Source organism: Electrophorus electricus, chromosome 26, assembly GCF_013358815.1.
Source record: "Electrophorus electricus isolate fEleEle1 chromosome 26, fEleEle1.pri, whole genome shotgun sequence".
In the NCBI taxonomy this organism is placed as follows: domain Eukaryota; kingdom Metazoa; phylum Chordata; class Actinopteri; order Gymnotiformes; family Gymnotidae; genus Electrophorus; species Electrophorus electricus.
This window is the reverse complement of record NC_049560.1, coordinates 7,316,339-7,332,380: the sequence shown is the minus strand read 5'-3', so window position 1 is coordinate 7,332,380 and position 16,042 is coordinate 7,316,339. Positions and strand designations below refer to the sequence as shown.

Sequence of the window (16,042 nt, the reverse complement as noted above, 5' to 3'; positions counted from 1 at the left end):
GGAGCTGCCTAACTCTGAATGAAACTCTAAATCCTTACCCGTTTTGTTGTGTATGTATGTATGTATGTATGTATATGTAACCATTTCATTTATTTTCTTTTTATTTAAATGCAGTTCTCTTTAGTTAGTCCAGGTCTGTATTTTACTTCTATTTACTTTTTTAATTATAGCCTGTTGGCTTTTACCTCATTATTACTTTCTCTTTTAAGTTTCAACTGGGAGGTACGTTGAGATGCTACTGCAATGAAAGTTATTATATGTACTATGTGTTTTTAATATTATTTTAATAATGATTTGATCAGCATGCTCTGTATCTATTTTTGTTAATGCTCATCTACTTGCTCACTGCTTCTAATTTTATGGCCCTGTTAATAATCGTTTTGCGGTCCTGAGCCAGTAACTTAATGGGCCACAATGGTTACTTGGTTTTGTTTGAAGAAAATCAGTCCCCCTGCACTTTGCAGAATAGTCTAGTGTGCATGCACATAAAGCAAGTCATCAGACTTCTGTGTCATGACACAAATTGCTGATCCTCTCTTACATCTGTAGACATAATTTCTTACTCACCCTTGGTAGAATAACAATGTCGACCAGAAAGTGAATTAAAGTATTTTTTTATACTGCTGATTATAAATGCAATAATAGCATTCACAGAAAACAGTGCTCCTGTTTTCAGGTATTTGCACTTCTCATGTGGGCCAGTGTGCTACTCAGGGGACAGCTTTAATTGAGTAGCATGCACAGGTGGTGCTGCTGAATACCTGTGCAAACATGACTGCAGAGTTAACAATGTCACCTACAAGGGAAGGACATTTGTCCTTGTGATAAGACATGACTGTACTTTGTGTGAAAATGTTGTAGTTATATTTATCAGCCATAGATTTTCTCATACATTTTTTAAAATATGGAATGTTCACTTTGATAAATGTCTGGAAGACTACATGAAATTGGTTAAATACTTTGAATTTACACAGGCAACCACTGACACGTTTGGCAGGACTGATGATTATTGTTCTCCTTTTAGCCACCAGTGTTTATCACCATCACCACCGTCATAGATGAAAACAAATTTGTAGATGGGTCTACTTGCCATCTACAAATGGACAAACTGATCACGTCAGGGAAGATGAAGGAAATATCAGCAACAAGTCAGCGCTGAAAAGCAAAGGGGTTGCACCACACTTCTCAGCTATCAGAATCTTGGCAAACTATTTGAGACATATTTGAAATAATAATATAGACTCCATCCTATTGTTTTGGTGTGTGATTAAAACACTGGTAAAGAATAGGCAGAACATTTTAACACATTACATGTAAACAGTAGTCAATAGAATCAAGCCATAACACAAAATTAATATGTTTCATAATATATTCATAAATGTGATGAATAATGATTTGCTGCAATGAGTGTTCAGTAAAGCACAATTTAATATTTTGTATATTCATATTGTACATGAAGTATGCTTAAAGACAGATGATACATTAGTCATCAAACAAAACTAGAACAAATGTTAGGTTGAGATAAACAGAGGCCATAACCAAGAAACAAAACTTTAGTGTTCTAACTAAAATGATACTATGTGGTTCAATGAAAATGCACAGATCCTCAATTAAAGAAATAGTTAAAGGAATAGTATAGTAATAAAATGTAAAAATGGTAACTAAATTATCATTACAGATATTATGTTAATTGCTGTTCGCTAGTTTTCCTGTGGTTTTCCAAAATTATTGGATCATTAAGTATTATTTTAAATAGCATCACTCTTTCTACTCAAAAAATATTAAGTCTCACGCGGCAGGTATAATACTAGTCTGTATGTATATTAACCAGCATTCCAACAGGTGCAATAAATATTCACCTGTAAAATATATATACCATTTAACTCTTTGATTGAAATGAGTAGTGGAGCGGAAATCACAAGAGTGCTAAAGCTTATTTAAACAGTGATGTCCCCAAAATAACTATAGTACTTTCTGATCAGAAGCTTCCGGTCCCTGAGTCACAGTGCATGAGTGGGATGAGGTAGACTTCTTAATTTCCTTTCAACAGACTTAGCTGTATAATTTGAATGCACTTTTGTGAGCTTATCTCTTTCCAGTAATGTATACCATCAGATTGACCTGATGTGTCTCCTGGAACTACAAGGAATAAACTTGTTATATATTTTTAAATTTTTATAAAGTTTTAGACCATTTTTCTCCTGATATCAGTCATTAAGTTAATTACAACCCACTGACCAGCAAGAGTGCTCTCCCTTGTCACACAATGACTACCAAGCTACCACACTATCGTCCACAGTAGGCTCATGTCAGTGACCGACAGGGGCAGCATAATGCAATACCTCTCACCCAAAGTGCAGCACCAACTACGCTCCCTCCGAATCCAGTGATCCCACAGCAACAGTGCAAGTGCTTTTCTATTCTGACACTCAGGAGTGAGTGACAGTTTGAAAGCAAACCTCTTCAGGAAAAATGTTTAAGCTTGTTAAGCCTCTCAAGACTTTATGTGGTGGATAAAAGTCTGAATGTACACATTCTTATTTGTAATGCCAGGGCCCAGATGACTGGTATCATCTTTTGGTGAAGACTAAAAGGACAACGGTCTATTATTTTGAGAAGTTAATGATCTTTCATGGGGGGGGGAATGTGAGTGCATGTAGTTGGGTGGGGCTGGAATGGTGGGACAAGCATGAAGAGTTGGTTGGGCTGAGATGAATGTCTATGGGCATCTTGCTCGCTGGTCTCCATTTCAAATGAGGCTCCATCACTTCTTACTACACCACACGAGTTCTGTACAGGAGGCTTTGTGGAATCAAGACCGTAGGGCTGTGGACTGAACATGCAGTACACTCCAAAAAACAACAGTGCCAGCAGTAAAAGGACAGGCCCAGCAATGATGGCGGAATTGTTCCAGTGCACCAGTTTGGTTAAACCAAACACCCCCACCACAGTGATGTTGATGCCTGCCAGCATGATGAAAAGTCCACAGGCACAGCAGAGAGCTGGGGAGGGTAATTCCTCTATAACATCGTACAGCTGCATCGCAGCCCGGTTCACTGCAGCCAAAGGTGCATCATTATCAGAGCAAACTATACTCCCTTCAGGGCCACCCCCCACCCTCCCAGAACTCACTTTCCAAGGTAACTAGTGAAACAGACAGAAAGAGAAAGACAAACCAATAGCAGCAGACACAGAGAATAAGAAAGCAAAATTAGTGCACATGGTAGAACAGTAGCCCAACATTCACTGTTGTGATAATATATGTCCAGTTGTGTTGTTACAGTAGGAGCTCTTGGGAAAAGCAGTTCAATTAGTAAAGCGAGGTCCAGATGATTCCAATGATGAGACACTTTGTAAGTGGGCAAATTACTGTATCATGTAACTTTATTACTTGGTAAGTCTGTGGACAGATATTACACACATTGTCATATGGTTGTGTAAGGGACTGTACAAAGACGTTATTTAAGAAATATTAGGAATTTCACCAAGGACGCAAAGATTTTTCACCAACTAAGAAGAGAGGGTAAAGACCGCAGGCTACAAAATACAAATTTAGTTGTTAAACCCTAGTGACTATGCTTCTAAAAATGTCAATGTTTGAGTAATCTAAAAACCTCCAAGTGCAGTTTGGAAACAAAGAATTAGACTGCACTTTTAAAAACTGAACTCATGGAAACTCTACATTATAGCAGGTGAAATCACCACATGATTATGCTGCCCTGATGTTTTCAGAAATGTGATTGTGAAAAACGCAGACACATTAACATCGTTAAAACTTGATCACAATAATAAGGACTATAGATACTTTTAAATGTACAAACTCAATTACGAAGTACGCACCCATCTGTTAATTCTTAGAGTCTAACGGTGCCACTTATTGAACATGTAATCTGTTGTGCTTTCATCAGGAATAGAGTATTTTAGACTCACCGAAAGATTAGGCTGAAATGTTGTTACTGCAAGTTTTATAAAATCGCACTGAAGAAATTAGGTGCCGGTCGTACACGGAAAAGCGCAGCAAGTCACTCCAGAACTCACAGTAGCCTGCACTTCTCCGAGCGTGTCATACGGTGCTGACGTTTGCTGACATAACCTCTCTGAAACCACGTCAATGAGCGTCTTAAGCGTCTGTAACAATGAGTTTCTTCACCCATCTCAATTAATATTGATTAGTCTAGACATAGGCATTCAAATCACAGTCCTCAAGGTGCAGGTCCTACAGGTTTTCCACCCTCCCTTTACCTAGAACGCAGGTGTGACGACAAAGTGGCCAACCAATTACATTAATCATTTAATCAACCACAAGTGATTACAAAATCCAGGACCGGATTTGGATTTGTTGTCCAGAGTTGAATACGACTGGAATCGCGCAATGTTTATGATCAGCACACTGCTACATTTTAAATGTAAATTTAAAGAACTATACTAATATATTCAATATAAATCGCAAACTGCTATGCATAATATTTCACATTTAAGGTATAAGTTACGTTACATTTAGGCTGCATATGCACAACAAAAATCAGTTTATGCAAAAGATGGCTAACCATTTAGATAATTCATCGTATTAAAAATCTTCTGAATAGGGAACTTATTTTACTCCTACTCCAGAAATAATCGTTTACTTTTCCTCCATAGCAGAAGCGTAGGCATATTTTGGGCCATGTGTCCTTAGGCTATGTGTACAAATAACGACGTAAAATAATACAAATAACTCTTGAATCAGCATGCAAATGAAATACCATAAACAAAAGCGACTGGACTTTGAGAGCAATCGGACACTTTTCTGGGTTGGGTTTCCCAAAAGCATCGTAAAACAATCATCTTTAAATGATATATCAATTTAAAGTATTCCACGGAACACTCTCGCTCTCTCACTGGAGATGGTGAAGATCACACCAATGATTTTGGGGAAACGGGCCCTCATCGACAGCTTTTATTTAGTCCCGAGTATGAAACAAATCAGTAGGTGTATAGAAAACGAAAAGATCTGTCTATTAAATAGACTGCTTCTTGTGGAAGGGATAAGCAGGCGTAGCATGCCACCTTGGTACCTAAAATATGAATGAACACCTGATCTTTGGTTTTGGCTGCCAAAGAAAACCTGCTTATTTGCTATGAGGATAAAGTATCTATGACAACTACATAAAGCATTACAAATTAGAGATCACAATGCAAGCTAAAATGGACACAGTAAATGGGCAGAATGACCTCTCTTCCATAGCAGGAAAAAGGTTTTTACACATGAATGTTCACATGAAAAGAAATCCAGTTTAATGTTCATAAATTTCTTAAATTTTCATATCAGGTGCTACTGTAAACACCCATCATATTCCAGATGTTGAAAGATTAGAGTAGGTTTAAGTATTACAAGATTAAATACAAATAGTTATTTTTGGCAACAGAGGATATTAGTATAGGTGTAGGATTTGCTTTTACAAAAGCAATGTTGCATTGACCACCAAAAACCAATTTAATAAAGACAGGATGGCACCTGCTTTCACCATCAAAACAAAAAGGTAAACATCTTCCCAACACATTCTTCTAGTTTACAAAACAACAGCCTGAACACAAGGGATCTCTTAACATGAGATGGCTTATAGCACTACCATTGGGACAGAGCAGAGGATATTACAAATTATAACATTTGAAGTACCATTTATTTTTAAATGAATTACTCGTCTTGCTTGAGTGAAGTCTTTGGTTAAAGGTTGCTCCCAATAAGTGCTTCCAATTTTTTTTTAATGGCAAAAGAGCAAGTTACACTGATGCTATGCTAAAGTTACTTCAGAAGTTACATTGTGGATCAGCACATATAGTTAATTCTGGACATGCAAAAGATACAAGTTTTGTTTAAAAGATGTTTTCACTATTGAAGAACATTACAAATATAAAATCAAATACTGCAATATAAAAACACTGGAAAAGGAAACATGCAGGATAATACATAAAAGAAAAAAGAGGAAATCAAAGACAATAAAATCTCAACACAACACCGAGAGAAACAATATCTTTTGTTTTGAAACATTGCCAGTCTAGAATTGTACAGAGAATGCTACCTACTGAGTCAGTAACATTGAGAGATCTGGCCATAATATGATGTGCAAAAACAATGTGCAAAATGCATTTGTGTTAACCACAATTTATCTGGAGATGAAGCCCAAATACCAATGTAGTATAGTGTTATGTACTGAATTTCAAGTGCTATCATGACATTGTTCATTCTGGCTTTTGAAAATAACTGGACAAAATTATCCAATGAAACATAGCAAAAGCTCTCAGTGGTCTAACTAAAACCCCTCCTAAAATGGATCTTTAAAAATGATCACAATAAAATGAGTGTTGGTCTAGTAGGTGTGTTAAAGTCACGGCATCAGCATTTCACCTTCTATCCGAGCACCTTTATAGTCAGCTGATACCAAATATTTGTGGCTGAAAATACATTAATAAATATTTAAATATTCAGAAATCCTTGACAGCTTCACGTGCACTTTACCAACTGTGTAGCACATCAAAGGTGTACATGACTTATGCAGCCCAACCAAAAATGGATTTTTCAGAGAAATATTGTTGTTCAGTTCATCCTCTGTATGTGTCCTAACTCCGATTTGCTAACCTGTATTAACCCTTGAAAACAGAGCAAAAGGTGTAGCAAGTGCTTACATTTAGAGTTAACAAAAATCCACTGGTGTGCTTGGTATTATATTATATGTAATTATCAGTTCACACAGGCTGAAATGCAACAAATAGTCAACAGCACTGGCTTTGAGTTTGCAACAGAGTCAAGCACAGGCACTAAGTACACAGCTCCCATTTATGGAGCAGCCAGCTTTACTCTGTCACCTGAGCGGAGGCCAGGTATTGGCTGGTGCTGCGTAGGGCAAGGGACTGTGCCCTGCGACGGGCCAGGCGCGAGTTGGACGGGGGCGAGAGTCTCATGGAGCACACAATGGTCCCGCTGTCCTGCTGCTCCTCATCCTGCTGGGACAGCTGCCTGTTGAAGGCCATGGCCTCTGCTGCAAACTGAGTCAAGTCCTTAGTGCTGCAGTTCCTAACACACACAAATACACAGGTTATAATACCACTTAGAGAACTGGAGAAAAACATGATAAATACATACAATCCCCTCCACAAATACTGATGCCACTTGGTAACAAAAACAGGCTAGAAAAACATCATTTATTGCTTATCCTTCTTATCTACCATTCTAAATATTACCTTCTTTTAAGTATAGTTATCAGCATCCCTAGAAATTATTTTAAGTGAAATTAAGTGACATATCCATATTCTATGTTTTAAAATTCACCTGAGTGGTTAGGAACATGTAAATGGCCAACCATGATGTCCTTTATCTCTGGGGTATAAATAGAAGGTGACTTAGTCCAAAGTCCTTTAATCATACATCATCGATATTCAACAAAAGATTGTTAGGCCACACAAAACCAGGAAATTGCTATAAAGCAAGTTGCTAAACAGTTCAAAATGCCTATTTACATTATCAGGACAATCATTAAGAAGTTTAAGAGTCTCCCAGGAAGAGGCTGTTTGTGTGTAAATGTCCCTATGCATAACAAGGAGGAGGAGTTGAGTGGTCAAAGAATCCTTAAAGATCACACCTGGGGACATCACCGAGACTACAATCAGACACCACCCACATAAACCCCAAGTTGTCTGAGAGGGTTGTTAGAAGAAAGCCACTACAAACTCAAGCACCTACAAAAAAAAAGCATATACAGTTTGAAAGACATTACTGAATCTTTCAGTGGCACTCTGTTCTATTGTCTGATGGACCAAAATAAAGCCATTTGACACCAAACACCAGAAGCAGGTTTGACGTAGTCACAATAATTGCCATGCAAAAAAGTCTCTCATCCCCACTGTGAAGAATTGTACTGTACTGAAGTACTGTATTTCTTCCAAAAGCTTTGGATAACATGTTTGGATTCATCAAGAACCAGCAGGTATTAAATCAAAATCTTACTCCCTTAGCAAAGATGCTTCATTGGACAATGATCCAAACTAGTCCTTAAAATCAATACAAAAATGGTTCTATAACCACCGAATCAAGGTTTTGGCCATGCCAGTCCCCTGACATAACACCCCCATCTCCTGCCCCCCCACCCAGAATCTCAGAATTAGTGATTGCATATGGAAGAACTCTCTCAGAATCCCTTACCATATCTTATACATTATACTCAGAGCTCTCACTGCCAACAATTATTACGCATAAGGATTTGAGAAAAATGATGAATTTCATAAACAATTTTGATTTTTCTTTCAATCATTGTTATTTTAATATGAAAAACCAAATGGATTAAGCAGTGTTTTTTTTTACATTTTGCTAATTTTTACAAGGGATGCCAATAATTATGGCGGGCACTGTATAGTTTAGAAACAGTTATATCTACTTTACAACCTCCAATATATTCAAAACAATCATCCATAAAAGCCCACAAGATCAATACCTCTGTAAGACATGTGGAGTTGAAAGTCCTCTTTCAGGAGCATTCTACAAGGAAACAAAACAAACAAACAATAATTTCAACAGATCACATAACATTATTTATTAATTTATTCGTCGTTCTTCTTTTTTTTGTATGGTGTCTCTTTTAAACTCAAGGTGGATAACATGAAGGAAGTGAAGAAGCCATGTCCTCACCCCCTGCACCCAAGGGTGCTGCAGGACCTGTGCTGCACTGAGCCTTAGCATGGCGTCCCGCACCAGCAGCCGTGAGATCAGGTCTTTGGCACTGTCAGAGATATGGGCCCAGTCCCGCTCACCAAACTCGTACTTGCCCTCCTGGATTCGCTCAAACAGGCTGTTCTGCACATGAAATGAAATTACCACCTTCAATCCCACTAAGACAGGTGGCTCACTATGGGGTGAATTAGCTTGATTGAGGATTTGTTCTTACATGGAGTAAGAGGTGTGTTAAAAAGAATATGAAAACTGCAAAATGGGTAAACTTTAGTGCCATATAGTTGGATAATTCATGCCTTTTGTACACGCACTTTGTTAGCGATACCTTTACCCATTGGCCACTTAATGAGGTACATCTATGTTATAAGTTTGTTCTATAAGTGTACAGTTACACACTGTAGCCCATTTGTTCCCATGTACTTTCTGCCAGTCACCCATTTACAGAACTCATCAATGGTCAGTTTATTACATTATTTGGGTGGTGGGCTATTCTCAACACAGCAGAGACATGGACATGGTAATGATTTAGCAGCAAATATCCAGCCAACTGTGCTCCTGTGTTCAGAAGGTGAACTTTGATGAAGATTTGGATGGCGGGCTAACTTAAGGCAACAGAAGGCCCACTGTTTCTAACTGTACTGACAAGGTGCTTCTATTACTTTGAGCGGAGAGTGCATCAAACCTGGCAGGCACGGCAGGTTTCTCCTCGCTCCCAGCCACAGTCAGTGCCACAGTGGCCAGTGAAAGGCGGACTGCCGCTAAGGAGGATGTAGAGGATGACCCCAAGACTCCAGAGGTCACAGCGCTTATCGTAGAATGATGCCTCGTCAGTAAAAACTTCCACCACCTCTGGGGCCATGTACTCAGCTGAGCCACACTAAGAAGAGAAAGCCCAGCGTCTTCAAAACCATACTTCATGGAAATGAAATGCTAATAGACATCTATGCTTATGAAAAGAATGAACGAACACTATATGTTAAAATAAACATGAATTTATAAGAAATCTGGCTTTTGGAAGTAGGTGCAGGGAGTACAATTTTCACTGCAAGAACCAAAATTTCCTTAGCCTTTTTATGTCAAACAAGGGAAATATACATCTTCCAAATGTGGCACTGTCTTTCAATAATGCTTTCACCCTTGCTTATCTATTTCTTAAAGTAAAAAAACTACCTTGTGGCAGTACTGAGGTTTTCAGAGGTATATTATAAAGATTTCCAATCTGTTAAGTTAGCAGCAAGTGTCTCAAAAGTGTGTTGTGTATAAAGTGTCCTAACCGGTGTAGTAAGCTCAGGTGTAGTTATGGGAGTACAGGCACTGCTTAACTTCACTCCACTTCCCAGGTCAAAATCACAGATCTTCACAGGAGATACCTGCACAGACAAAGAAATGACTCACCTTACTGTTCCCCAAGTCTTTAACCCTGAGAACTGCAAAAATACTGATGTATTTTAGATGCCATGCATATATTTGTTCATACTTGGACAATGCATATCACCTGGTTAATACCACTGAACTACATTGTCAGTGAAAACACTTGGTTTACCCATCATTCTACACCCATGACAAAGTGAATGTGTTTATTGAGACTTTTGAAAATATGATTTAAAAAAACCAACCTAAAACTGAAAACTCTGATTTTCAAATGGAGTATTCACTCTGCTGTAGCACTCCAAATTGTGGTCAGGTACATCCTGATTGCTTTAATTATCCTTGCATCTAGAACTCAGGTGGAGTCTACCAACTTTAATTGATTGTGTATAGTTTGGTAAGGCACACAACTGGGTCTATAAGGGCCCACAAAATCTGCATTGTCAAAACAAAAACCAAGCCTCTGGCATCTAAATTTTGCAATGGAAGAAGCTTGGAACATCATTAACCATTTCTAGAGAAGGCCATCTACCAAATTGGGCATCCATGTAAAAAGAGTCTTTGTTAGAGAGGTAAGAAAGATCCCAATGGTCACTATAAAGAGCTCCAAGAGTCCTGTGCAGAGATGGGAGAACCTGTTGCACCGAACAACCATCTATGCAGCACTCGAGCCTTTTATGGCAGAGAGGAAAGCTGAGATCGACTGTTGAGTAAAAGGCATATGGCAGCCCATTTGGAGTATGTTAAGCAACATGTAAAGAATTCGGGCAAAATGCAGAAAAGGGTTCTCTGGTCTGATGAGAAGAACATGCAACTTTTGGGGAAGAACAACAAACCCCATATCTGGTGGAAAAACGAGCAATCACCTGGGTAATACCATTCCTATGGTGAAACATTGTGTTGGCAGCATCTAGCTACAGAGTGTTACTCAATGAGCAGGACAACGACACGGTAACAACTGTGGAAAGGATGAATGCAGCCAAATACTGGAAAATTCTCACTCAGTGCACGCAAAGTCAGACTGACGCAACAGGTCACCTTTCAACATGACAATGACCAGAAGCACATGGCCAAAACAACAGCTGAGTGGTTTTAGGGCCTCTCTGTACATCCTTGAGTGACCCAACCAAACCCCAGGCTTTAACCCTATCAAATATCTGTGGAGAGACCTGAAGATAATCAGTACTCACCATCTAATCTGACATGGCCTGACAGAATCTGCCATGAACAATAGGATAAACTACCCAAATCCTGGTTTCAAAATTTGTATAGGTATCCAAAGACATGCAGCTGTATTTGCTATAAAGGGGCTTATTCAAATTATTGCATAAAAAGTCTGAATACTTTTAGAGAATGATTTTGATTTTTAATTAATGTTTTTACTTTGTCATTGGTGATATGCAAACTGATGAGTGAAAAGGGCGATTATATACATTCAAAATGAAACACTGTGCATCAAGTAAATTGATCTGAAAATGTTCTGAATATGCTGTAAATAATATAATAAATAACATCTCCTAAAAACAACTACTAGCACAAAAGTGAAAAAAGTAAATACCTTGTCAGCATATACACACAGGATATTTTCAGGTTTGAGATCCCGATGAGCAATTCCTACAGGATGGAATAGGGGTACATATGATTTCAACAGATGCCTTCCTTCATCTACTAACATGTAAATGGAAGAATGAGCAAACGCTACCTTTGGTGTGCAGGAAGTGCAAAGCTTGAGCTATGTCCCTAACCACACGACTGGCTTCCCGTTCATCAAAGTGCTTCCTCTTCTGTATGTGTGTTAAAATGGAGCCTGCAGGAGCAAAAATGAAGAGAAGAAAAACAGGAAAGAAAAAGAAAGAAAAAGTGAGAAACCGTCAACTTCAGCTTTTTTTCATAAAGTCTGGAGTGAGTAACAATATCTGATAGAGCTGTACCTCCACATAGCTTCTCAAACACCAAATAAAAGCAACTGTCATCCTCAAAGAACTGAATGAGTTCAAGAATGTTCCTGTTGTGCAACACAGAGAGAGATTCTTATGTGTGTCAGTTTACTGAAAGAATCCGAAACCAGGTCAACTGTTTGATAAATTATAATTGCAAGGACTTGAGGACTTTTAGCGAAAGGACCTTACTTATTCCCTTGGCACTGGTATAATGTCTCCACCTCTCTGAATACCCGGCTCCGACTGTGGCCAGCGATCTTCTCAATTATCTAAATCCAAACACAGTGTCGCTGCATGTTAGTTCATCTCAAGTACTAAAAATGGCATTTTAAAAAGGGTTCTAAAAATTTTGTACCACTGCTGTGGCATCTGACCTTTACAGCGTACTCATTGCCATTTTGCAGATTCACACAGCCCTGGACTTTAGCATAAGCCCCTTGCCCAAGCACCTCCTCTGTGAGCTTGTACAAATCTACAATTTAGTTCACAGTGTTAGTGCAATGTTAAGTTCTATTTGAATGACAGAGAGACAGTCCACCATGAAAACACCCCCTTCCTGTTCCCCTTTGTTAAAAAAATAAAAAGTATGCATGCATTAAACAGACCCTACACTGACAGAGCAGATGCTGGTAACGTTAGCACATGGTCAAAGATAGAGAGAATGTAGTGGCAGGTTCAGCAGTGACGGGGCCATTCTACGTTCCTATGGGCACATTAAATAATGTTCTGAAACAGGGCACACGGGACAGAATGCTTAGAGAGACTTACCACTGAATGTGCCAGTGAAGCTGTCTGCAGCTCGAGTCCTGCGTTTCTTCTTCCTGCGCATCCCTGAGTCCATAATGTTCACTGGCTGACTGCTCTCTGTCATTGCTGCTAAAGAAGGCATACAGAGACCGAGGTGCAGTCAAAACAGAGACTCTCTGTAACAAAAGTCTTTCTGAGCTACAAATTTTAATAAGAAATGTTTCATTTTCATTCAGATCAACTTGGGAATTTAACTACATTAAGAGGCTGAACCTATACCTGAAGGGGTTTGGGAGGCACAGTTGGGGGAAGGAGGAGGAGGAGGGTGAGCAACATCACCATCAGATGGCCCAGATGCCAAAGAGCTACTGCTTACCTGAGGCACACAAACAATCACACATAAAGCAACAAAGACCATATATATCACCTGATACTGGTTAATTATAGACCAAGCACTTGGCAAGACATGTAATTACAGAATTTAATTTATCTGATGTTCCTGCCAGGTAGGTGAACACAGGACAGCTGGTGATTGACATTTACAAGAAGACCAAACGGTGACCTTGAATGACTGGTACTTCAATGTTACCTTATAGCTGCCATAGAAATAGTAGGTAGGCAGTAGAGCTTAAAACAGCTGTGACACTAAAACAAGTTTAAATGTTTGTATATGTAATGTTACAACTACTAATGTTCTAACTTTAAATGTGACCTCTTACCAGGAAAAGTGCGACCCACAAGATCAGTGGGTCACGAGGGCAGATTTTAAATGGATGAGTGACTAATAACAGCTAGCACAGCTAGATGTATTAACGCATTTAAATACATCGTTAAATGTGGGAGCCAATGTATATTAACATTATGCTGCTTAAACTGTCTAATAAAACAGACAGTTAAAAAGATATTACCTGACGGGTGCAGTGAAACGCCTGCAGATCCGTGATCTGAGTCTGTCTCACCATGGTTCAGAAAAAAACAAGCTGGAGAGACGTAATTATTGGCAAGTTGATCAACTGCTGAAGGACGAGGATCATATTCTATATAAGCGTCAAATTATTATTTACCCATTTTACGGGTCTTAAGTCTAACTGTTTATCATGTTTGACCAGTGCTGTCAAGTAACTAATCTTGTTGAGGGGAATGTTCCAAACATCACAAAACAGATGATTAGTATTTGAATCAAGATTTAGACTTGGAATGATAACGTGGTAAATTATGTTCAAACGTTTAATCGATGTTTAACTGTCTAGTTACCGCCCAGCAACAAGTGACTTACTAGTTAGCTAGCCTAGCTAGGTACGACTTAAAATAGCTAAGATAGCTATCTTAGTTAACGTTAGTTGGAGGGCGTAACTGGCTTCAACACACGACAGACTTCCTCCAAGTCCGAAATTTATACACAGCAAACTCTCTTCCTCTCTCTCTCTCTCTCTCTCTTAAGATGACTACAGTAAAGTAAATAGCTGGTTCTACACTAAGCAGACTATACAAAAGTGATAGTTAGCTACTTAGCTATTAGCTAGCATGTAGACAGTTGTCTAAAGTGATACCTTGCTAGCTACAGTGGGACAATACAGTGCTGCTACATGGCTTGATAACTAGATTAAAAAACATGTCATGTTGCGTTAAAAAAACTGGCCAGTTTCTAACTAGTTAAAAGATAACGCTGAGAATCTGTAATGTCGCTTATTTCACGCAGCCTGGTAATGAACGGTAACATTAGCTTAGCGAGGTTAGCTAGCTGGCGTTAACTAGTCAAACAACTTTTTGTCTAGCTAGCTTAACAGACTATGATTCGGTGCACTTGATATTGTAACAGAATAGTTGCAGTTGTAACAGAATATCCTGTCCATTAAACATGAGAAGAACCAAACCTGGATACTGTGCCCAAATGAAACTAAAAGCCTGGCGACTGCCTCTTCCAGCCTAGACATGTACGGGCCAGATGGAAAAGTCAAACGAAAACACAACATTAGTATAACCCGCCCATCTTGTTTCTTAACCTCCATTGGATGTACATGAGCGAATGAGTGATTACAATTTAACTCTAAATAATTTATCAATCATATATGCTTATTCATTAAACTATTTTATACTATCCTATTAACTTTACGCTCCCGGATCTTACATTATTCAAAACAGTTGCAATCAGGAATGCCATAGAACAAAAATATGCTTTATCTGCACATAGTATTCCATAGGCTGTTTAGCATACTCAGTCAACTCTGAGACAGTTTATTAATCTCTCTCTCTCTCTCTCTCTCTCTCTCTCTCTCTCTCTCTCTCTCTCTCTCTCTCTATATATATATATATATATATATATATATATATATATATATATATATATATATATAATCTATATCGCAGATTTCAGCCAACAGTGATGAAAACTGCTGATTTAAAGAGTAGAACAAAATTCAATGCGACCTTCAATCGAAAACGAGGGCAATCCCCGTTTATTATAGTTCTATACGGATAAAAAGAATGAGCAAAGGATAATAGGTTCCGGTCAACACAGAGTAGTTTCAGTATTTTAAACCGACATGTATATACATCCACGTATGCAGGAAACATATTGGTTTATTGGCGTATATATAGTCAAGTCTTATACTTATATATAAGACTATCTGGCTAAAATAATTTTAAGATAGGATCAACAGAATTGAAGTTGCACAGGGATGTTTTTTAAAGCAGACCACCTGCCAAAAAAACACATTCCCTCTTAATTCTGTCCATGTGTCCTCTTTTCTCATTCTAATAGACATGTACGCTGCTTTTGATACTATGAACCACTACATGCTTATTTCAGCACTTTCAACCATTGGCAGCACTTTTCTTGCTTGGTTCTGATCCTATCTTCAGGAATCATGCTGCCATGTAACCTGGAATGGCTCATCTCCATACAGTTCCTTAGGGGTTTGTCTCCAGACTTGACTACTGTAACTTGAACTTTTCAGGCCTTACCTTACATGGCGTTTCTCTTCTACAAAACATTCAAAATGCTGTAACTCATTTTATCCATAACATCCAAAGTTCTCCCCTGTGACTCCACTGTTGATATCACTACACTAGCTTCCTGCTCAAGAACGTTCTAATTCCTACATTCCAAGCTTCAGAAGGCTCTGCCTGTCACTGCTCTGAACCTTGGCTTCCATCTCTGGTCCCTTGACATGTCCCTCCTTAAAATATAAGCACGCACATGTGTCTAGGTCATGCTCCTTTAGTTTCCACACTGCTCAGTGATGAAACAAACTCCACCTAAACTCTAGCTCCCTTCCTTTCATCG

The 16,042-nt window shown here is 38.6% G+C and overlaps 1 protein-coding gene across 2 annotated transcripts; it reads right to left on the bottom strand.

The window, feature by feature from the left end:
- Window positions 1-5,251: 5,251 nt before the first annotated feature.
- Window positions 5,252-14,720, bottom strand: mknk1 (MAPK interacting serine/threonine kinase 1). 2 transcript variants are annotated; one of them, XM_027006931.2, is made up of 14 exons: window positions 14,631-14,720; window positions 13,665-13,736; window positions 13,036-13,132; window positions 12,778-12,885; window positions 12,384-12,481; window positions 12,199-12,278; window positions 12,001-12,074; window positions 11,772-11,876; window positions 11,628-11,683; window positions 9,976-10,071; window positions 9,384-9,578; window positions 8,660-8,824; window positions 8,466-8,509; window positions 5,252-7,051 (listed from the first exon to the last, which is right to left on the bottom strand). In XM_027006931.2, exons 2-14 carry the CDS (start codon window positions 13,716-13,718, stop codon window positions 6,832-6,834), a joined length of 1,392 nt encoding a protein of 463 aa, XP_026862732.2. In that variant the 5' UTR covers window positions 13,719-13,736; window positions 14,631-14,720; the 3' UTR covers window positions 5,252-6,831. The 2 variants fall into 2 exon arrangements, with proteins under 2 accessions (XP_026862732.2, XP_035379216.1); XM_035523323.1 differs by having other exon boundaries at window positions 12,778-12,882.
- Between the last annotated feature and the right edge of the window lie 1,322 nt (window positions 14,721-16,042).